The sequence below is a fragment of the Camelus ferus genome, chromosome 3, assembly GCF_009834535.1.
Source record: "Camelus ferus isolate YT-003-E chromosome 3, BCGSAC_Cfer_1.0, whole genome shotgun sequence".
Taxonomy (NCBI): domain Eukaryota; kingdom Metazoa; phylum Chordata; class Mammalia; order Artiodactyla; family Camelidae; genus Camelus; species Camelus ferus.
In genome coordinates, this window is record NC_045698.1 from 89,038,957 (window position 1) to 89,062,866 (window position 23,910).

Consider the following 23,910-nt stretch of genomic DNA (forward strand, 5'->3'; position numbering starts at 1 on the left):
AAAAAGGAAGTCATGTTTATACGATAAAAAAACAACATGTAGTAGTAAATGTATGCATAATTTAAAAGAGTCTAGGATATATTTCTAACAGATGGTCCTTATATAGGCTTCAAGAAAAAATCAATTACAAAGAACCATTTCAACAATCATTTCAGTTAAAGAAGTTGAAACAGGGTCTTTGGACAGGCCACATTTATAATTAACTAATAACTGCATTTAGTAAAGAAAACTCTCAGGTAAATTCATTTCTTGCCTGCCTGCCCCCTCCAAGTTTCTACTGATAAATAATAATTGTCAGGGAAAAAGAAAACACCAAGTCTTGATCTGTAATGCTGATTGCATTTCTATGTTCTCTCAGGTATACATTAAGTATAATATCTATCTTTTTTCAAATGCCATCTGTTTGGAGAGACAAGCAAAAGAATTGAGTATCTTCATGTGCCTTGGACACAGCTAAGCTGTCTGCATTTTACCATCAGCATGCGGCCACAAGAACTCTTTTTTTATGCAGAGTAGAAAAGGTCATTGTACATATCAGCAAGAATGAGAAGAGAACTCCGACAAGGTTCAGCTTAACTAGCACTAAGGCTCAAGTTAAATACCACGACCATGCCAGCCATTAGTGACCACTCAGTCTCTCTCCAGCCCGGAAACCAGTCTGCCAGCAGCCCAGATAACTGGAAAAGCAGCCACGTTTATCATACAGCTGATCTCAAGAGCCCAGTTTGAAGGGAAGTTGTATGTGTTCCATATTAAGAAGGAAAAATATCCCTAATTTTACAAAAGTCTTTTTAGGGGAGGAAGAACAAAGAACATATATTTTGAAACTTAGTAATTGAAAAAGACAGTATAAACCTTAAATGTTAACTGGGGCCATCAGCCTATTCACTAACCTCAACGTAAGTAAGTTAATTCCTTTTATAGCAATGTGGAATATGTTTCTCGAGAAAAACTAGGAACTCCACTTTTAGTGGGATTAGCTACTATACATTTAAAATTCAACTGAAGATAAATCTTTAAAAAGCGTTAAAGTTCACGTTTGCAGTCTAAGAGTGGAAATTACTAACTCCTTCTTTGGAAGAAATGAAGTTTTAGAACTTTCATCTGAAGGTTAGTACTGAAAAAGATTTTTAAGAAACAAGCCCATGTTTTTAAGAAAATCATTCAGGCCGATTAGTTAACTAATTAATTTTTTAATTTTTCTGAAAATATGCTACTGTACATGTAAAATATATGTAAGCCTTTACTGGATTCTCATAAATTTAGTAAGGACCAGCAAATCTAATGAATGAATAACTGTTGCAGAATAATGATGTAATGCCTGGAAGCCTCAGAGTCCAAACTACACAGTTCTTTTGCCAATTAGGAATTGAACTTGAAGTCTGCTTCAGGATGAAAATGCTGCAAAGTTTACATGACCTCCAGAAAAATGAACATCATCTCCACCAATTATAACTATGCTTGAGAATTGTAATTTAACTATTTTCCATTCTATGGTGTTTAAATAAACTTAACATCATCTAAGAAATTTGTTTTATTCCATTCTCAACAACTTATCATTTTATGCTAACATTTCATAATTAATTTTTCTTCCTGAAATAAAAGCATCTGGTGAAGGCATTTAAATTTGTCCTAAGTGCAAGTATAAACTCTGTCATTTGTGGAATGTACTTCGGACCCAAGAAATCTCAATTACCTTAGGAATAATATAAATATCTTAATGTACATATACATACAAGCATATGTTAAAAGGCTGCATACATCTTACTTTTCAAACTTTACCATATAATTCTAATTTCTCAGTTTCTTCTCAAGATTTAACCAGAATAGCAGGATTAAGTTTTTGTCAGTGTAATGAATACAATTTTTAAAACATAAGGTTTCTTTGCAGTTCAAAGCCTCTATACATATATAAACCATCACCACAACTTATCCGTAATATTTCAATGACACAGCTTCACGTACTCAAACTTTTGCAACAAAGAAAGCACTATACAGCTTTAGATGCTATGGCAAGCCCTGGAAAACTTGAGTATCTATGTAATTAAGAAAATAACTTGAGTATATATGTATGTACGAATGATTATATAATACTGCTTTTAGTTTAAGCTTGTTTTACTCTTATGGTTCACTGTTAAATAGTTATTTATCACATTTTATAAGGCTTAGTACCTTCTTTGATATACCCACTTGCTATCAGGACATTAACAGTTCACTTATTGCATCAACACTGGGGATTTTCAGCAGTCTACAGGTCATGAGTTTAACTGCTATTCAAATTATGGTAAATTGATTTCATATTGACTTGACCAACCATTTACATGGATAAAGTGGACAATGCTGAATGTCTACCCAGCATCCATTCCCCCCGCCCCTTTTCTTCTGCCCCCCACAGCTTTACTGGGTTGATACTGAACTCTACCTTCCATGAGACTTTGGGGATACTTACAGCATCTTCTGCTTCAAAGACGGGTGCTGATAAATCTACATGGAACACATTAATACCATTCCTCTTACCACGGACAGGTTCAAAAACTCAAAGCTTAAGCCAATCAGCATATGGAGTATCTTTAAAGGCTATTACTGGCTCATGGTTAGAGGAAAGGTTTTCTGTCTGTAGATGTGAACAAGAAAGCATACTGCTTTAGTTACTGCTGGCAAACACTTCACAGCCGAAAAGAACTCCAGGGTAGGGCAAAACTGACATACAAAGGAGGGCAGGACCAAGAGAAGCAGAACAACAGAATGAAAGCCTTGATCATTTTCTACCTGAAGCCTTCTTACCTTAGGCCTTTTGTTATGCAACGGAATGTCTTTCTTTATCGGTTAGGGCAATTAATTTCAGATTTTTCTTTGTTTTGCAGCCAAGAATATCCTGACATTTTTTTTAACAGAGGCAGTACTTCCAAGCATTGATTTACAATTTGAATTAAGCACATTATTAGAATTTGCCATCAGTCACTCACTCAAAATTACTCCAGAGCCATAGCCCCAGAGTTGGCCTCCTGAACTGAGGTCATTCTGGTGGAAAAAAACTGCAACACTTCAGCTGCTATTAGCTCTATCTCAAAAGCTAACCATCCAAGTTATAGACATAATCAAAGAAGAATGAAATACTATTCAGAAGAATTTTTGTTGAGTAATAAAAAAATTACACATTTTTACAATAAAATAGACTTCTCCAAAGGGAGATTCTCGTACTTCTTTTCCCTTCTTACCTCTTTCACACTGTGGGCCAGTGAATCCATAGACACAAGCACAGCGGTTGGGTCCGATACACCGTCCACCATTCTGACACCCGTTTTCACAGACGGCTGCACACAAACACAGCAAGACGCTCATGACACAGTAAACGTCCAAGGACCACACAGTGGTGTGAAAACATAGCCAGTAATGGCTCTTACCTCTAAAACACAAGTTACGGATCACATTATGCATTTAAGTGAACATATTTAAGTGTATATTGAGATCAAAACCCACACAGTTCATGTAAATCACATGGTTAAGCAGATAAAAGATTTTTTAAAAATCAGAATCACAAGGATTGTCTGGATCTAATGCTTATATAGTTAGAATCCTCTATAGAATCCAGGTCTATTAACTCTATAATCTAATTTCTTAGGTAAGGAGGTGATTAAGATATGGGGAAGTGTATGAAAAAGGATGCAGACTCCAGAGAGCAGAGAAGGCAAAATGTGACATGAAAAAATGAAGAAGATACAGCAATAAAGAAGCAAAAATCAAAGAAAAGGAAGGCAAAAGAAAAAAAGAAGGTGGAAGAAATAAGGAAAAGGCAAAACCGACATGAAAAATGGGGGAAAATACTATTGATTCATCAAGAAAATACCAAGAGAAGTATCTAATGTGTCAAGAGTACATGCAGGTTATAGACGGAAAGAAAGGGGGAAACCTCACTGTCTCAACACAGTTAAGTTCTTTCATACAAAATTAGCTCACAGTGCAAAACTTTTAAATAATGATGACCCCAGGGAGACCGGGATGTGGAGCTCAGGTGACCCAGAGGGGGTCAGAGAGTCAGAAAGGAACCTGAGCAGCACCCCTGTCCCCACCGCCCTCCACTTGGTGGCACCCAGCTCACAGCCAGGACCCACGATAAGAAAGTCTCCTCAGAAGTCACTTTGCAGATTACTTGACAAGTATTCCTGTGAAAAATACTGAGGACAGCTGAATTCAAGAATCACATCTACTCCAAGAGAAAATACGACATGAAAAGCGTGTGTCCCACCCACCTGTTGAACAGAACCGTCTGTCGCATTTATGTGCACTTCCAATATGTGGGAAGCTCAATATACACTGATGAGTAAAGATGCAATAGAGTTGCTATTTTCTTACCAGGGACATGCAACTGGATTACCTATCATCATCCAGAATACACAGAATGGTCTCTGTTCTGCTCACGGTAGCAAGACCAAAAAGCATACTTTGAAACATCTTCATCTTAAAGCATCAGTGTACCAGTAGCCTTAAAATTCTTGGTCTATGTCAGGCTTTGCTCCAGTGCAGGATTTCTTATACATTTGCATAAGTACATCTCCCTAAGAACTACATCTTTCTGCTTCTTCACTTGTCCCAAGCTGAGTTCTATATAGAACTTCCAATTCATCCCTGCCACTGCCTTCAAATAAGAGCTGGGCAGTAAGTTAGAAGGAGAAATACACAGGATAAAAGAGAAGGAATAGAGGTCATGAGAAGCGTGAGAAAGATGGAGGTGGGCAGCAATGTGGAAGAAACAGAAAACTGTCAGAGAACTCTCAGTAGGGTGTAATTCCACAGAAACGACTGTCAGGATTGGAACGTTCTGATTGCTAAAGATACACTGCAAATGGGTAACACTCATCTAATATAATTAATTAAAACAAGAAAAATTTTCTTTAAATACTCTCAAGCTGTAAGAAATGTAAATGAAAGTCACTTTCTCAGATATATTCTCTCATTACACTTAGGCTAGCCTTTAAGACATGAGTGGGGAAAGCATTCATGATTGACACTCAGGATCTGTCCCTGGGGAGGTGAAGGGAGGGGTTCTCTCAGCATTTTCCAAAACAGAGCTTCCAAATGCCAGACAGAAGAGAGCTAGATAAGCCTTGAGCATCTCCTGGAAAGAGCTTGCCCGTACAGATGAAATCTAGGCTAACCTAGACAGCTTAGACTAACCATGCCCCTCCTCACTAGATTTTTTTGGTTTAGAAAACATTATTATTATTCATAAAAGATTATATTAATATGTAAGATGGGTCTTCATTATTTCAAGTGAAATAATTTTTTTAATTTCCCAATTTTAATTTTTAATACAGTAAATACCAGCAGATATAACCCATTTAAACAAAAGACCTTCGGGATCTTCAATAATTTAAAGAAGTATTAAAGGTTCCTGTGAACAAGCAGGAGGAGACCCGCTGATCCCAACGTCTGCTTCTATTCCTGCCCTCACGTGAGAATGAGCTCTTCTGGGAGAGGGACCAGAGAGTTTGTCTTGTATCCCGAGCACCTATTGTAGTATTTGATGTACTGCAGATTCTCAAACAATCCTGCACTGTATCAAAATCTCACAGCATTTTTCCCACCTTTTTGGGAAGCAGAACAATGCAGGGTACAGAACAGGCGTTCTGCCGCCCCCAGCACATCTCAGTCACATCATCTTTCTGAATCTCAGGTTCCCTGCCTGTGAAGTAGACTTAACAGCCCTACTTCATAGGAGTTTGAGGACTATATAAAATGATGTAAAAAACAGCGTGCACAGTGGCTACACATTAAAGGTGTTCTATAAAGCTTAATTCCTCTTCTTTTTTATGCTGTAGAGTATTCATATGGAAAACAAGACTCGCTCTACAATATCCGAAGTTTACACTGAAGAGCAACAGCCAAAGAAGAGAAGCAGGCAATCCAGATAAAAGTGGATCAAAAGGAAGAAAAAAAGAGGTAATTTTCCTTCTTTTGAATGAGTTATGATCGAAGTTAATTTTATAAAGTAATTATTTTTGGTAACAAAACATAACGGAAACAGAAATTTATCTTTCAACTGCAGTTGGAAAGAAATTTGTATATGCCTAAATTTCCACCGTGGAAGAACACTGACCACCCAGGGAGGGGGTAAAAAATGCTTCCACCTAGTATGGGACAAAGGCAGGGGAGAAAAAACTATGGATGGAAATATGAGCTAGTTTCTTAAGTGCTTACTATGACCTAAGGAGAAAGGAGAAGCAAACTCTGTTTCAAGGTGGCCAGCCTGTGAAACAGAACACTGACCATGACTGCAGAAACTGGAATATTTTTATTTAATAAGTACTCACTGAGCACCTACTCTGTGCTAGATAACAAAAGTGTAGGTTTTTATTAGACAGACTCCTATATCATACACATAAGTACAAACACTTGAACATAAGTCAAATCTGTAGTTAGTCTACACAAACGTATCAGATAAAAACAAATGCTAAATTAGGTTAAAATGTTAAAAAGAGGACAGAAACAAAAGCCAACTGTTTTGACCCAGGACAATATAAATCTCTACTGTTGGCGCTACCTTCTTCCTTCCTCTTCCAGATTACCACGTTCTCCCAGTTTTCCTCCTGTCTCATTGTCTACTCTTCAGTTCTTTGCTGGCTCCTCTTTCCTCTTCTCCACCTCAGAATGCTGGGCTGCACGGGGCTCTGGCCTCAGCCCACTTCTCTCCTCTACCTACACCAACTTCCTAGGGATCATTATCCAGGCCTATGATTAAAATATTAACCATATAAAAATTCAATCTACATGTTGCCAAATGCATATCCCTCTATCTGACCTCTATCCTAAGAGCTGAGTTCAAAGATCTGTCCACTAGGAAACCTAACAGACTTCTTCATCTAACAAATTCAAAACAGAACTCTTGACATCCCCTGTTCCTAGTCCCACCTGACCCCATTCCAACCCACTTCTGCTCAGTCTTTCCCATATCAGGAAATGGCATCACCATTCAGCCTGGAGCTCAACCCAAATCTTCTAGTTGTCACTATGGACCACTGCTTTTTCTTTTTCTCATCCATCACAACCATTCCATTAGTACAGACTTCTTTTCATAGCTTCTATGTCTAATACAAGCTTAATCCAAACACTTATCACATGGCAGAGTTGAGCACTGATACAAATCACAAAGTCTAAAATATTTACTATCTGGCCTTTACAGAAAAATTTAGCCAACTCCTGACCGTAACAGAATATTTTTCTTCAAATCAACTTACCTATTTATTTTAAATTATTTTAAAAGAAAACTTTATGGCACTTATAAATGGAAAACTACAATTATCCTAACTAGAGGGCAATCTTAAAAAAATTACTTCAACAGTCACAAGGAGATACCACTTTACATCCATTAAGATGGTTATCATTAAAAAAAAAAAAAAGAAAGAAATAACAGGCGTTGGTGAGTACGTGGAGTAATCAGAAAGAACCCTTGTGCACTGCTGGCTCCCACCAGCAGTAAAATGTAAGATGGGGCAGCCACTATAGGGAACAGCAATGTAAGTTCTTCAAAAAATGTAAGATAGAATTGTACCAAATGATCCAGCAATTCCACTTGTGGGTATATATCCAACAGGACTTGAGTGAATACTTGTCCACCCATGTTCACAGCAGTATTATTCACAATAACCAAAAGGTGGAAGCACCTCAAGTATCCATCAACGGATGAACAGACAAAAGCAAAATAGGATATATACACAAAATGGAATATTATTCAGCCTTAAGAAGGAAGGAAATACTGACACATGTTACAACATGGGTGAACCACGAACACATTATGCTTAGTGAAAGAAGCCAGTCACAAAAGGACAAATACAATGTGATTCCATTTATATGAAGTACCTAGAGTTGTCGAATTCATGGAGACAGAAAGTAGAATGGTGGCTGCCAAGAGCTGGGGTGAGGGAGAAGAGGGGAGTTGGCGTTTAATGGGTACAGAGTTTCAGCTTTACAACACAAAAAAAGTTCTGTATGTGGGATGGGGGTGGTGGTTGCACAATAATGTGAATGCCACTGAACATACACTTAAAGATAATTAAAAGGGTAAATTTTGTATATAGTCTATAATAATTTTTAAAAGTTTTTTAAACCAACAAAAATAAAACAGTCAGTTTAAAACAAGCTACTCTCACACACCTAAGACTTGATCCTTCTATGTTAAAATGGTTGGACAATACTTAGGGAGGCCTTGAAGTTTAGGAGCAAACCTAGACTCTGCATCTGATAAAATGCAAACGGGGTGAAAAGGGACTTTGTTACCATTTACGTTTCAACTTTCTTTAGCATCATGTCCTTCTACTCATGCATACTTAAAAATATGAGGAATCCTCTAAGAGTTCCACAATTTGGGAAATGCTAACCTAGAGTATTCCCCAGGGACGAGCCACAATCCTTACATCCTTGCTAAAAGGTCGGTCCTGGATTAGTACAGGATATTCCCCAGTGAGTGAAGATGAGACCAGTGCTGGGTCAGAGCTCCCTCTTTCACAGTGACTTATGATTTTTTAAAAGCTCATTTCATAGCTCTGCACTGTGGTGTTAAATAATTAAACATATTTGAGAAAAGGACAATTTATAAAACTGGCTCTCCTAGGGTTAAATTTGGGATATCCTAAAAAGAGAGAGATCCTCGTAAGACTTTTCTTTTTTTTTTTTTGGAGGTATTTTACGGAGCTAAAGGAAGAGCAAGTCAGTATTTACTTGTGCTTATGTGTCTCACTTGATAAAGCACTAGCAGTGCTCCACAACATCAGTATTCTAGAACAAAAATTTTTAAAGAGCTAAGAAAAATTAGATATTTACTTATAAGGTGCATCTTTCCAACATAAAATTATTTTTTAAACGCTCATAGGCTTTACAAGACCTTAAGTGATGATTCCATATGAAATGCCCTCTAAAGCAAATTATTTCTAATAAATCAAGTCTATCCCAATGTGCCTTACGTTGTCCACAGTAAGTTCCAATATATCCCTTCTGGCACTGGCAATGGTCATCTGCACAGGTCCCACCATTCATGCACCTAACGCTGCACTGCTGAACTGCAAAGAACAACAAAAAACATAAAACTATCAATCACCAAAATTACAGTATCTGTGAGAGTTACAAAATGATACTAAGTATTCAATTAATGACAATCTAGTCTACAGAAGTTATGACCCAAGCATACCTTTATTTATTTGTAACTGTATTTGTAAATGTAAGTGCAACATGACCATATTTGTCACAACATATGTTATTTAGTATGTATTTAAAATACATTACACTTTCAGTGTTAGAGGATCTAGAGACAAGAGGACTAGAAATGCATGTTCCGGGACGCAGGGGGCACTCGTGTGTCCATTCAGAAGGCAGTGGCTGAGCGCCTGCCTCATGAATTCAGTGTCCTGCTGTCATGACGGACTTGGTATCCACTGTCATGGAGCTACATTCCCACAGGGAGGCAGAAAAGACACAAGCAAACAAATACCACAGTGTCATTATAGATTGTGGTAAGTTCTCTGAGGGACACTGTATTGTGAAGGAGGGCAGCCTGGAGCCAAGGAGGAATCTGGATACAGGAGCCAGACAAGACCACTCTGATGCGACATGACATTTAAGCTGAGTTCTGAAGAATGAAAATGAGCAAGGCATGAGAAGAACCAGGGAGGAACCTCACAGGAAAAGGAAGCAGCACATCAGAAGACTTTCCCACTGCTTGAAAAGCTGAAAGATTCACATGATTATAAGGAAGCAGACTAGGAAGGGAAGATCTTACAGAAGCAGGCAGATCCAGCCAGATACTACAAGACCTCGTTGGCCATGAACAGTTTGCATTATATCCCAAATGCAACAGGAAGTCATTGAAAAGGTTTAAATGAGAGAGTCAAGCAATGCTGTTTGTATTATTAAAAGATACTCTAGCTGCTCTGAGAGAAAGGATTTGAAGAAGGCAGAAGCTAGGGAATCCAACAGGAGGTTACTGCAAAAGTCCAGGTGAGAGAGGAGGGTAGCTGACCCATTCAGCATCAATGGTGCTGGAAAGAAGATGGATATTTTTTCCAGTCAGTGGAACCTACAGATCTTGTTAAAAGACCTGATGTGAGAGAAAGAGGAGTTGCTTAAGCACTGGGTGCATGGCAGTGCCATTTCAGGGGCAAGGGAAACTGCGGAAGCAGCAGGCTGTGGTCAGCAATGAACCGGTGTTTCACACACTTTCAGACGCTTACTATGCTTTCAAGTGGGAATGTCCAATAGGAAGTGGAACATGTGAATATGAAGGTCAGTGGAGGGATCTATTCTAGAGATAATCATTATGAATTGGCAACATACTGGTGGTAGTTGAAAACATATATGTAAATGAGTTCACCCAGGGAAAACAGAACTCTTAGGAACTCCAAACTGTGAATGGAAGGCCAATAAAAGAAGATACAGAAAGGAGACTAAAAATAATAATTAAGAAAAGGAGCGTTGTGAGCCAGTAATAGTACACAAGCGAAGGGAAAAGAGAGCATTGCAAGGAGAGAACGATTACTAGCGCTAAATGCTTTTGGGAGCTGGAGCACCAGGAGGAATGGAAAGGACAGAAAAGTTCCTGATGGAAAAGTGAGTGAGTATTACTCAAGGCCAGTGAATTCATGGATCCCCTGTTAAATTATATACTACAAACCGAGGGTTGGTTAGTGAATATTCAGCTGCCCTCTAGAGGAAATGAGGTAGAGGAATTAAGGAATTGAATTGTAAAATTTCTCCAGGATTGGGTTTTGTTTTGTTTTGTTTTGTTTTTTTGTTTGTTTGTTTGTTTGTTTTTTTGCTGAAGGCACGTATGAGAAAACTAAGAAAATAGGATAATGACACTACCGGCAAGGTACCTCCCAGGCAGTCGGACAAGGCAGGTGAAGGAAAGTAGGGGAGAAATGGCTGATCAGGGTGGTCAGGAAAGTCTCTCTCAATTCGGAACAACAGGTTTTAAAAGACTGGGAAAATGACAGATTATTTTCAAAAAAAAAGTGAAACTAGAGCGTTAATCAGAAGTTTCATTATCAGACAATGACCTCTGTTGTACAAATCTTGAATCTTATATTCCTCAGTCAGACAGATTACGTACTACTTTTTCTTGGGAAAAATTTGTAGAGGGAAATGTTAAAAATGTAACAACTTCATACTAGTTTGAGGCAGACTTAAAGATTTATTTAATCACCGAGCAATTAAATAAACAATAGCTACTTCCACAGTGTCATATAATGTTACCTTAAACACTGGTCTAAAAAAAGTAATCTCGGACCTTAAAGGCCCAACAATTTCTAATTAGCTCATGAAAAATACAATCTTAGTCCACTGACGCAGTGATCTGACAGAGCTGCTGGGAGTTCATGTGCATAAAATAAGTTAATATATGTAAAGCATCTGGTTAGTACACAGCAAATACTTGTCACCCCAATCCTCTATCCTTCCGCTTTAGTTAACCCACAAAACAGGGTATCCTGCAGGGGTTAAGCAAAGCCAATAAACAGAGCCCAGAGTTTAAGTCTATAGACTTAGGCATGAATATTCCTGGATTCAAAGAGATGTTACCTTGGGTGAGTTAAACTTATGTGTGCCTCAGCCTCCTTCTCTGTCAATGGGGTATAAATCATAGTATCTCATAGTGTTCACATGAGGATTAAGTAAAATGATATAGTCAAACACTTAGTACCTAGAACATGGTAAAAACTCAGTAAGTTATAACTATTCTTCACTAAGAATTACTTCTCCACAGAATGCAGGCCCTTTTACTGCATAGACACATAGCTTTTTGACCAGAATGAAATCATTTTTCTTAATGAAAATCATTACCTTCATTATCCCTTAGTTGTTGGGGTAGCAATAATTAAGCCACCAAAGATTTTTATTCCAAAGATTAATACCGACCTAGTTAGTGAGGAAAATAATCATGGGTCTATATCTTCCTTAAAAGGACATTTAGTTTTTACTCAAAAGCTTACAGATAATGGAGTAAGTAAGGTCACATATGAAAAACATACTTGATTTTGATCCACAGGTAGGTGATATTTGGCCACTGGAACAAGTACACATGTTAGGACGAGAACAAAATCCATCTCCACAACTATTCCTACAAATCGCTGCAGAAAGCACAAGAGGAAAGCAAGTGAACAGTTAGGTAGTAAGCCACCACTGACAAAACAAGAAAGCGCTAGTTAAAAACTATCAACCTGAAAAACTCAGACATAAAACATGGGACACACCACGTCTAACTTCAGATATGCAAGGAGACTGCCCACTGTAGGCAGGTCATCAGTCTCATCATTACCCTCACGATGATGTGGAACAGGTGAAGCTACTTCAAGTTCCCTAATCCTAACCGTTCAACTCGCATCAGCACAGGTGGCCTTTTCCATTCGAGGCGGAGTTCACAGGCAGAATTCACCACGAGAAGACAGTCTCGGCCCTAGGAAGCTGGGAGGGTTGAGGAAACCCACAGGACCTCAGAAAACATAGCCCACTCTGTAAAGGACCTTCCCAGGAAGGCAGAGAATGTGAAACTGGCTGAGCCAGAGACTCCACGCTCTAACAACCTGGCCAAGCCACAGGGGTTCCCTGCACATTCCTTCCCGGCTGGTATCTGACCTACCCCATCATCAGTCTTTGCTCCCCTTAATAATTCCCTCTCTCTTTCCTCCAGCCTTCCTTCTCCCATGTCACCTCCACAACCTAGCCTATTCCTGCTGTTCAGAAAAGCTGCAGCGACATCTTGATGGAGAGAGAGTCAACGCCTCCTGCAGCTGTGACCTCCAAGGTATGAGGGTCACCAGAGCAAAGAATGTTAGGCTCAAGGACACAGCACATACTACAGATCCTTAAAATCGTTAGCCTAGTGCCTTCCAATGGGAAGTCTTGCCCATATTTAGAGTCAGTTCATTTAGAAGCTTAGAGATTTATCTCTATACCCACGACTGAATTCTCTCTTTGCACAAACAGGCTAGAGCTTTAATGCTCCATGATTGGCTACATCAAGACAGGAAGAGGAGAGTCTGAGACTGCCCCGAAACTAGCTATGAACATGTATGTAAATGTGTGTCTGTGTCTTTTGCTGGGGAAGTGGGGGTTGCCACAACTTTCAAAGAGATTGGAGACTCCCAATCTGTAAAGGGCATGTTCTACAGAGGTGGACTCAATAATTATTTTTCTCCTCCAAACTGCCTTTTGACATCCACATAATATGTCCAGCATCTCCATCAGTACTTCTTGTAAATGAAAATGTCACAGATAATAGCGTGAAGATAAAAAAACAATTTTAGGCAAGAACATGGTTCTTGCCATGGAACTGACTACTTAAAATGTACCATATTTTCTGATCACCAGTAACTTTCCAAAGACAAATGTCTAAAATACTGTTTAATTTCAAAGCTCCCTCATCCCCAGCAGGCAGACAATTAGTCTAGGCTTAGGTTATACACAAAATGCCCCCTCCCAAATCCTGAACCCAAAGAAGGTCTGACGGACTGGAGACTGGTCATCCTCAGACAGATCCATGTCACAGCCACATGTGTTCCCTTCACATCCGAGAGCCAGGGAGATGCAAGACTGCTGAGGCCCTTTCTCCTCTCTTCTGTCTCACCTAGATATTGGTCCTTCCCACAATCACAAAACCCACAAGAACCAGGAATACTAGAGGGCAAGGAAGAGAGGACCTGGGCGTTGGGATTTCAGTGATGCTGGGAGAAGACGCCTGGCACAGTAGAGAGTAAACGGTAAGAAGAGGTTTGAGGGTGAGTCCCCATTCTGCCATTGACCCATTGCAAGCTCTGGAAAAAAACCCACAGCTTTTCTGGGTTTAGTTTTCTCACTGGTAAAATAAAACAAAAGGATTATATTGGGGTGTTCTGATGACTCTTCAGGTCTCAAATGCTATGATTCTGGGCCAGCCCCTTCCCACTGTTATTCCACTGATCAGAATGTTTTTCACAGCATAATTTCACAATACAATAATTAAAAAGCAAGTTTTCCCATTGCTTCATGTTCTAACAAGATTTAAAAAAAAAACAAATGGAAAGTGAGAAAGTCAATTTCATCCTTTTGGAAACAAATATTTGAAAGTCTGGAAGTACTTCAGTGATTTTTATAGGCCACAATTAAGAACAACAACAACAAAATACAGAAACTCAAATCAAAATACATTAGGTTTCCAGTAGTTTGAGATACATTTTTATTTTAATATCTTCTCCTCTTGAAGTCTGGTCAAGGCCAAACAGGTTGAAATTCCTAGAAGGTGATCACCTTAATATCTCAATAAAAGAAAAAAATGTAAGTTTTTGAGAAAATTAATCTTTGGTCCTCCTTTTCTATTTGTATTTTACTTATTCTCTTTTTGTAAGTTGTCTTAGAGGCTTTTCTTTGGCCAGATGGTGAATCTTATGCAAATATAATGAATAATTTGTTATCATGAAAAAATCCTAGAATGCAAACTCTTTTTTTAAACTGAAGTATAACTGATTTAGAATATTATAATTTCAAATGCATAGTACAGTGATTCAGTATTTTTGCAGATTATACTCCACTACGAGTTATTACAAGACAATGGCTCAAATTCCCTGTGTTACACCATATATTCATGTTGCCTAACTATTTTACACATAGTAGTCCATACCTATGAATTCCATACCCCTAGCTTGTTCTTTCTCCCTCCCCTTTCCTCACTGGTAGCCACTAGTTTGTTTTCTGTCTCTGTGAGTCTGTTTCTGTTTTGCATATACATTCATTTGTATTATTTTTTAGATTTCACATGTAAGGGATATCATACAGCATTTGTCTCTGTCTGACATTTCACTAAGAATAATATTTTCTAGGTCCATCCATGTTGTTACAAATGGCAGAATTTCATGGAATGAAAACTGTATTTTGATTGTATGATGATTTCAATTGGGTAATTACCTCCACATATTATGGTTTTAAATGTCGAAATAATTTAACCACTGAATTTAATCCAAAATATTCAAAGTTAAAATTTATTTAAGACCCATGCAAGAGAATATAAAGGCATTACATTCTCCCTCTCTTTTGTACACTATTTTACTCTTGAGCATTTGAATTACTTTTTTAAATGTGCTAATAAATATTTTTGTAGATCTCTCTTGACACAGGTACTGTAAATGTTTCTCAGAGATATAAAGATTATTTCAAAGATTATGTTTTTTATAGATTTGTGATACATGGACATTCCAATATATTTCATAAGCACCCAAATATCTGAAGTAGTGGAAAAGCAGGGTACAGTATTCACTGTTACTCTGAGATTTCCAAAACTGATCTTCTAAACATGTAAAGGGCACAATGTTATTCAAAGACTCAAAGTATTTTAAGCTGACACTCAGAGAGCCATGTATATGTATATGTATGTCTATTTCTACTGTAAATATTCTGAAAGGCTCTGTTCTCTGGAATTCCTATTCCACACTGATCCAATAAAATCTGACTTTACAGATTTTCAACACGTACCATAAACCAATCCCTTCTCCTCGGCTGCCCTCCAACTCAATAATGGCAGTCACATTCATTACATCTAGTGAGTCAGACTTTCCGCAGTGCCTAAGTCACTCCCGGCTGGAACGGCAGGTGTGTGCGGAGTGATGTTAGCTGTTTCAAGACTCTAGGAACCTTGTAGGTTTAAAGCAGGCACAGTAACGCCCTACTGGCACGAAAATGTAAAGGCACCCTCCACAAATGCTTCACATACATGACTTCTGTATTGGAGAGAAATGAATTCAATACCCTTCCTTTCTTTTTAATAAAAGGAAGGGCTTGTAATCAGAGTGTTTATTTAAAATATTTATGAGTCACCTCAAAGAACATAGTTGTTGCTTCTTATTCTGCCCCATCACTGGAGATTGTGGGATTCTTTCAGAGTAGAAAAAATAAGAAGCTAATCTTCACAGCACTTGAGATTTCATGCTTTTTTAAAAACTGCACTGAAATAACATTAAGCGTCTATCTTGAACCCACAAAACCAATAAATATAGAGTCAGAGATGCCACTACATCCTTATTACCCCTTGGCTAGTGTGGCTTGCCCTTTTTCTCTGTTTCTTGTTGCATAATTGCCTTTCCCCTGGAGAACATCAAGGTCAATCTAAAGTCAAAACTGACTCTCAATGAATGTTCTGTCCATGATACCTGGCTCTCCTCCCACAAGACAGATGTGGCTGTGCTATATAAACACACACGGAAAGGCCAGTCACACTTAAACTCACAAATTCACAGGCAGGCTAAATAAGACATCCCACAGTCCATCACTGTGAGGCTGATAACTAATGACTTCTCCAATTAAAACTTGGAGAGCTGGGTATACACTCTGGGAACTGAATAAAATGATCAAAACTTTTAAGGTCAGATGTGCCAAACTTCTGAAGTCCTAAGACTCACACTTTGGAAATCTACTGCACACTATGCAATTTGGGATCTGGAAATTCTAAATTTAAATGTCGTCCCCACCCCTCCAAAAAAGTCAAACCATTTGGAAGAGTCCTCTCTTTTAAAACTTTTGTTAACCTGGGTCAACTCTAAATCTCTAAGAATGCTCTGTTAATATCTATGTTAACGTTGTCTCTGAGATGAAACCATTGATAATAAGTGGCTTTGTACAGAGGCCTAAGAATCCATATGGCTTAAACCCCACGCAGAGCCAAAAGACAGATAATTTACATAATCACATTGAGGTCTTATCTGCACTCTTTCAGGAAAAAGTGGTTTGGGGTTATCTAGGGAATTGCTCCACTCCCTCTTCAATTTGTATTAATAGACATAGAAAGATAAAACTTCCAAGTATCTTTGAAAAGTTTATCATTATTGCCCTTCAACAGAGTCTAGAAGCGAAGTCTAAACAGAAGCAAACCGGCTGCTGCTTCCCCACCATTCAAATGGGGCCGCGTCCTAATTATTACTGCTATGTGGCCACCGGATTCTAAAAGCAACTCTGTGTCCAGACGACTGAATGCAAGAGGTCGGCCCTGAGTTGGGGCCGTGCGTGCTGCCCCAAGCTGTGATCCCAGCCAAGCACTCACGGACAATGCACTGGTTTCCTCCAGGGAGCGTCTTCCATCCCGGGCAGCAGTATGAGTGGAACCTGGATCCGCACACGTTGGGCCTGCGACGGACAAGCGAAGTCACACACACTCGTAGAGAGGGGTGCGGTAATACATTAGCAGTTTTTGTAAGATTTCGGGACAACAAACCAACCAAAACTACTTAAATTCTTGGGGCTTGGGCCGCAGACATGGAAGTAAATGAGACACTGTAATGGGGGAGGGTCAGAAACGTCTAAACATTGCCTTTCATCTGTCCTTGGTTGCTGCCTTTCTAAAGCGCGAAAAGAAACATAGAAACATATAATTTGCTACTATTCTAGCCTCCAGTTGCAGAGAACAAAGGGAACACGCCGTTTCTAAAATCCTAGACCTCGTCCCCAAATCCATCCCTCCTTGATCAACTGTTGCTTTGGCCCCGACGTGTCAAGGATGGCGCGTCGGAAGGTGGAGCGCTCGGCTTGATGTTTAGAGTGAGCTGTAAACCCCGCACACGTCCTCAAACAAAAGGCTCGGCAGCGGCGCCCCCGACGGTGGGGAGCAGGCAGACTCCACCAGCCCCGGCGCCGCGCCGGGTGGACTCACGCGCGCCTTCCGCCCGACATTGAGAACCTGTTCCCGCACGGCGGGCTCGGCAGGCGCTGTGCCGTCCGCACTCAGGGGCCTCTGACCCACCCGCCGCCCAACCCCTCGAGGGAGGGCTTGTTGCCCGCAGAGCTGCGGAGGAAAAGGGGGAGGCGTTCTTGGGAGTCTTCGCGGTCTACTGGTGGAGAGGGCCACCACTAGCCGCCAGAACTAGTTTCAGGGAGGGGGTGGGATGGAAAGCTGCCAAGCCAAGGCTCCCCCCGCCCCGTGCCGCCTGCCCACCTACCCTCTGAGCACGTCCTGCTGTCCTCGCCTGCGGACGCGGCTGGCCACCGCGACGCCCTCCTCCCGATACTCGGGCACTGCGAACCCGCCTTCGGAGCCCGCCGCTGCGGTCCGGACCTGTTGCGGTGGCGGCTGAGGCCGGGGCTGCTTGGGCGGCGGAGGCTGGGGCTGGCTGGCCGTGCCCTGCGCCCAGAGCGCCACGCAGCCCAGCCACACGAAGTAGGGCTGGAGACACAGCCGCCGCCGTCTCCCCATCGCGGGCGCCGAGAGCGCGCGGACCGTGGTCCGCGGTGAGCGAGCGCTCAAAGACAAAATATGAGCGGCCCGAAAAAAGTCAGGGTCCAACAAGCCCTTCGTCGGCTCCCGGGACTCCCTTGGGCTTGGGCTCCCTGCTCTAGCGGGAGCCCCCGACCGAGCGCCGGCCCCCTGGCTGCTGGCGGCGAGCAGGCTCTAGCGCAGCGGGCGGCGAGGCGCGGCGGCGGAGCGGCCGGCAGCCCCGCGCGGTCCACGTTGCATCCCCCGGGCCGCTGCCCCGAGCGACTCCAGGACCGCCAGCAAGCGGGGGCGGGAAATTACAAAAGTAACCCGAGCAGCCGCGGCGTAAAGTTACAAAGAAAGCGGACCTCAAAAGAAAAAAAGGGCCTGCACGCAGCGACTCGGCGGATTCCCGTGCGTTCCGGGCACTGATCTTGGAAAGCTGCAGAAGTTACCAGAAAGGAGCCGGCAAGCAAACAAAAGTTGCCCCCTAAAGAAGAGGAGGGTCTTCTCCCAGCTCGCCCGAAGTCCCTCGGGGCAGCAACGCGCCGGCGACGGCTGAGGAGCCGGGCGGAGGTGCGCGGGGCCGGAGCGAGCCGCCGGTAAAAGGGAGGGCGGGAGGCTGGACGCCGGGGAAGATGCAGCGGGCGAGGGCGCGGCGCGGGGGTTTTGAGGCCCGGCGGGGCGCTGGGCGGGCCGGCGGGCGGCGGCTGTCAGTGGGGGCTGGAGCGCAGCAGTCCACACGTGGGGCGCAGCTCCGACCGAGGGGCCGGCACAGAGTGGGCGGAGACAGAGTAAGGGGGCGATCGGGTGGGGAGGAACCAGGGGAGTCAGGGGCTGGGGGAGGGGAAGAGGAAGGAAGGGGGTAGGGTGTAGGGAGGGGAGAGAACCGAGATTGGGGAGAAGGGGGGCGAACAGGAGAGGAAGGCCAGGGTTGAAAAAGAGGCTTGGAAAGAGGGATTGGCGAGCCTGGGTGCTAGAGGAAATGAGCGGGGGATGGGGGCGAGGTTAGGGCGAGGAGAGAAGTGGGAAAGGGGAGGGAGGGCCGGGGGGCCGGGAGGAGGGGGCGAGGAGTCAGTCGGCTTTGCTTCCCGTCCCCCTCAATTGGCCGCTAGCTCTGTTTTGACTGCCTGTACAAAGCGAGCAGACGACGGGGGAGGGGGCGGTTAGGGACCGGATTTGGGGAAGGAGGCAGCAGCCCCTTCCCTTCCCCCTCCATCCTCGCCGGGCCGCGGACCAGGGACGAGGGCCTCTAAACGCGCCCGGCTTGGCTAGACCCGCAGCTGAACTTCCCCGCGGGACAGAGGCCACACGATTGAGGATGAGAACGGGTCCTCCTGCAAGGATCCAGACCCGGGGTGGAGGGATTCGCAGTCAAGCAGGAATGGGGACTCGAGCGGGAGTTGGCTGCAACCTCAATTCGAGGAGGCCAAGCCCTCCCCACCGGCCTCCTACCCCCACCTCCCCACCGGGAGCGGCGTCAGTCTGCGGAACCCGCGGAGGGGCTGGGCGTTTCCGGATTGAAATGAGCCCTCGGCCTCCAAGAGGGGGCTCACGCAGCCACGGGGGACCTCGGCACTGTGCCGGCGCCGTGGTCCTGGGGAGTCCGTGCTGAGGATGTGCTCCGGGGCGAGCCGGCAGGGCTCCGCACGGGTTTGCAGCCAGAGAGGAGTGAGAGCCCCTGAAGTGCGTTGGGGGCGAAAGGGGAGCACGGGGTGGGTAAATGGGTCTGGGGGTCATATCCTTGGTTCCCGGGTTGGACTCCTGATTAATGATTAAACCCTAGCAATTGGTGCATCCAGGCTGGCCACTTGCCCTCTGAACCTGTAAGAGCTGCCTCTCTGCTCACTCAGCTCTGGGGTCTTCCTTTGTGGCACTGCTTTCATGAGATGTCTGTGAAGTCCTAGTCGTCCCTCAGTCCGTGGCATTTCATAATTAAAAATCAAACACCCCTGAAAACCGGGACTGACCGTCCAAGAACTGTTTAGGAAACAGTACGAGAGAGCAATGTCTGGATTCTTCAGGCCTAGAAAACTTACTTTAAAGATTTATATACCTAATTTTTTTTCCTGGCCTGAATTGCCCAGATGTGCTGTTTGGCAGCCAGAAATCTCTTAGAATTGGCATAACTCCCTCCTTTTTTTCCCGCAGTGTAGTCAGGCAAAAAGTTTTAAGGTAGTATCCCTTCTTTCAGAATTCTCATAAGGCATAAGAAAAAGTAGGAGCTGCGTAATTTCATGTGGGACACCAGTCTGTTCAAATCTAAAGAAATTAAAGACAGCAATAGAGGTATTTGTCATGCACTGTCCTTCAACCAAAATCATTTTAAGTAAAAGAGCTAAATAAAGTATATCTTGGGAAGTGTTTTAATCATACTCTTTAAACATTTAGCCCTGTCAAATGGATTTTTATTTAATACTTAAATAATTTTGTGGCTCATTTCTGTCTGTCACATCAAATCCGAATGTTCTAAAACTGCAAATACATTTATCCTTAGAATCACCAATTCCACATTTAGAAATGTAATTAAAAGGTATACAGGTGAAAAAATGAAATGATAAATGCAGTAGTCTGTCCATTGCAACACTGTTTATAATAGCAAAAGATCAGAAACATAAAGTTCCCCTCAATAAGGAACTAGCTGAGTATAGTTTAATCCATTCGATAGAATACCATAAACCTGTGAAAAATGAATGAGGATCTCTATGTACTCCTATGGATGATCTCTGGAATATACAATTCAATAGGGAAAAAAAGGTGCAGATAGAACAGGCAAGTCTATTGAGACAAAAAGAAGACTAAAATTTACCAAGGGCTGGATTGGGAGAACAGAATGAGGAATCATTGTTTAATTGGTAGAGAATTTTCATTTAGGATGATGAAAATGTTCTGAAAATTAATAGCGTGACAATGATTACACATCATTGTGAATGAACTTAATGCCCCTGAATTTTATACTTAAATCTGGCTAAAATGATAAGTTTTATGTTATGTATATTTTACTACATTTTAATTGAATTTAAGTTTGAATGTAAGGTGCAGGATATTATATATTGGATGCTACTTTTTTGGAGCACACATGCATGTGTGTGTGTGTGTGTGTGCACGCATACACGTGCACATTTAAAAAAATAGAAGTATAAACCAAATCTAATTAAAATAGTTATCTTAGAGAAGGAAGAGGATGTGAAGGAATTGATAATGATAAAACCTAGACCTTTCTAAATATGCCTTGTTTATAGCTCTAACTTTGGAACCTTATGTATATTTTATACAGTTAAAATTAAATTTTTAAAAAGCAATCCCTAAAAACTGAAATCAAACTAAAACATTCAACCTGTTTATCACATTAGTCACATAAGCAGAGAGAATAATTATTTAAAGCAACATTTAAACACTGTACTTGGACTGTACATCTTTAGTAGGATATAACCTCAGGATGAAATGAACAACAAAGGAGTCTGAAATTGCATTCCATGGTGGTAATGTGAGAGAGATTGAGAAGGTAGAGAGAGAAAGAGGGAGACAGATATTAGATATCATGATTTCAGCATAAGAGAAATTAAGAAATTAAATATAAAAATAAAAACACTAACTTGAATTAAAATGACAATATGAAATCAGAACTTACTTTTATCATTCAAAAAATATGCATTTCCTGGTCCTACACATTGAAAAGACCTGAAGGTAGTGACAACTCAGTAACAGTAAACATCCATTGTGCCCAGATTGTGGTCCCTAAGTACCATTTTCCAGGAGAAGGAACAAGGACTCTTTGGATAAGTGGCTGATTGCAGCTCTGGGGTGGAAACATGTAACGTGAATCTGGACTATCTGTTTTGTCATATTTGAAAGCAAGGAAATTACCAAACTATTAGGGTCATGTCAAAAGGAAACTGGACCTAATTTGAAGAAGATTCCACTGACCAGAGATGGGAAAAATTGAAAAATGTCTGAAAAGGATTGAAATATATGAAATGTGTAAATATTCAGGAGTTACAAATGATACTCGAAACAAAAATTATTTAGTCAGATTGTTCGGGCACAGCTTATTATTCTAGCAGTACTGATAAATAAAATAATCAAACACTTATTCTGCCTTTGCTGGAAAGACTTAGAGAAAGTACTTCTTTTTTTAAAAAAATCATAGTTGTAAACACAGGAATGATACAATTAGAAAAATCACGACTTTGCAATCTCTGATGAAATAAGGGACCCAGGCAACAGTTACTAATGACAGCTAAAACTGTTAAGTCAGGGATTCTCAACTGGGGGCCATTTTCTCCCTGAGGGTCATTTGGCAATATCTGGAGACATTTTTATTGTCACAGCATGATGGTGTGTGTGGTACCAGAGTGTTGAGGGTACCAGGGATCTTGCTAAATATGCTTCAATGCACAGGACAATCCCCCATAACAAAGTATTATCTGGTTCAAAATAGCAATTTATTCGAGAAACCCTGCATTAGGTGAACAGTCAATGGGGAACTTTTTAATGAATAGTTCAAGCTATTATCCCCAGAACCTACTGATTATTGCTACCTCGTGAAAAATAGGATAATCAGATGTTGTTTGTCTGCTTAAGTAGTGGAACAAGAGGCACACAGAACTGCCTATGAAATAACTTTTTCAAAAAAATTGAACCCAAAGGTAATCATACCTTTATATTTAACTACCAGTTTCTAGTAACTATAGAGAGTAGTAAAACATATTAAATGATACCTCAAGAACACAATCAGCCAGATCTACAATGTGGGGAGATACCCCAGGACCAATTTTCTTCAAGTAAATGACATGAGTAGAGAAAAGGGAGGGAACTGCTTTGGTCTAACAACCAAATGAAATATTTGTTACCTTACCTGGGATTGTTATTTGAACACAGGCATAAAATGATATTTTGAGGCAATCTTTAAGAAGCGACTGATTATTAGGTAGTAAAGATTTATTTTCAATTTTAGGGGACGTGACAATGGTATCATGGCTGTATTTTTTACCAGTATTTTCCAGTACTGATTACATTCTTGGTGGGAGAAATTATATGGTGCCTGGGATTTGGCTGAAGACACCACAGGAAAAACAAAGACAGGGTTCTAGAAAGATGGAGTAGATGTACTTTCCTCTAGTCCTCTTGCAAAATATACTTAGCTCAACATCCCAGACATTGCGTATAGGAAAAAGAATAAGAAGACTCTGAATGGTGGAGAGAAGATGGCAGACCAGCCAGGGATCTGAGTCACAATGTGAAGGTGAGTTCATGAAGTTTGTTTGTTTGCCTGTTTCTGCATCACAGATCCTGGACTAGGTGCTGGAGAAGGTGGCAACCTGGAAATGACAACTGGCACGGACCGAAAAAAGTCTCCAAGCAAACCCTGCATTCTCTAGCCAAAGGACAGGAAAAGGGTGCACTAGCCAGACAGAAAACTTGTACATAATAACTGCTCTATCATCAGCTAAACATAGAAAAAAATGTAGTCACTCCCCAACCAGCAAAGGCCAAGTGGAGACTTTAAACTTTCATCCTTGCCAGGCTGTAATAAGATGTTCCCCTCCAGGGCAGTGTCAGAGAAGGCCAAGTAATGAGCCACTCCATCCCCCTGTTGCCCCACGTGCTAGTGGAGAACCTGGCCTTCCACTCCCACCTAGCAGTAATGAAGTACCTCTGTCTGCTGGGACGGTACCAGAGGAGTGCTAGAGAGTCAGGACTTTTACTGTTGCCCA

General features: G+C 41.6%; 1 protein-coding gene across 1 annotated transcript in view; it reads right to left on the reverse strand.

Moving 5' to 3' along the window:
- FBN2 (fibrillin 2) overlaps window positions 1-18,204 on the reverse strand; it is a 207,397-nt gene extending 189,193 nt beyond the window's left edge. Inside the window, exons 1-5 of the mRNA XM_032476642.1 lie at window positions 17,940-18,204; window positions 17,048-17,130; window positions 12,015-12,113; window positions 8,958-9,053; window positions 3,219-3,314 (exon numbers count right to left, since the gene is read on the reverse strand). Of these exons, the coding sequence (XP_032332533.1) occupies window positions 3,219-3,314; window positions 8,958-9,053; window positions 12,015-12,113; window positions 17,048-17,130; window positions 17,940-18,193 (628 nt within the window). The 5' untranslated portion in view covers window positions 18,194-18,204. The remainder of the gene's footprint in view (window positions 1-3,218; window positions 3,315-8,957; window positions 9,054-12,014; window positions 12,114-17,047; window positions 17,131-17,939) is intronic.
- Between the last annotated feature and the right edge of the window lie 5,706 nt (window positions 18,205-23,910).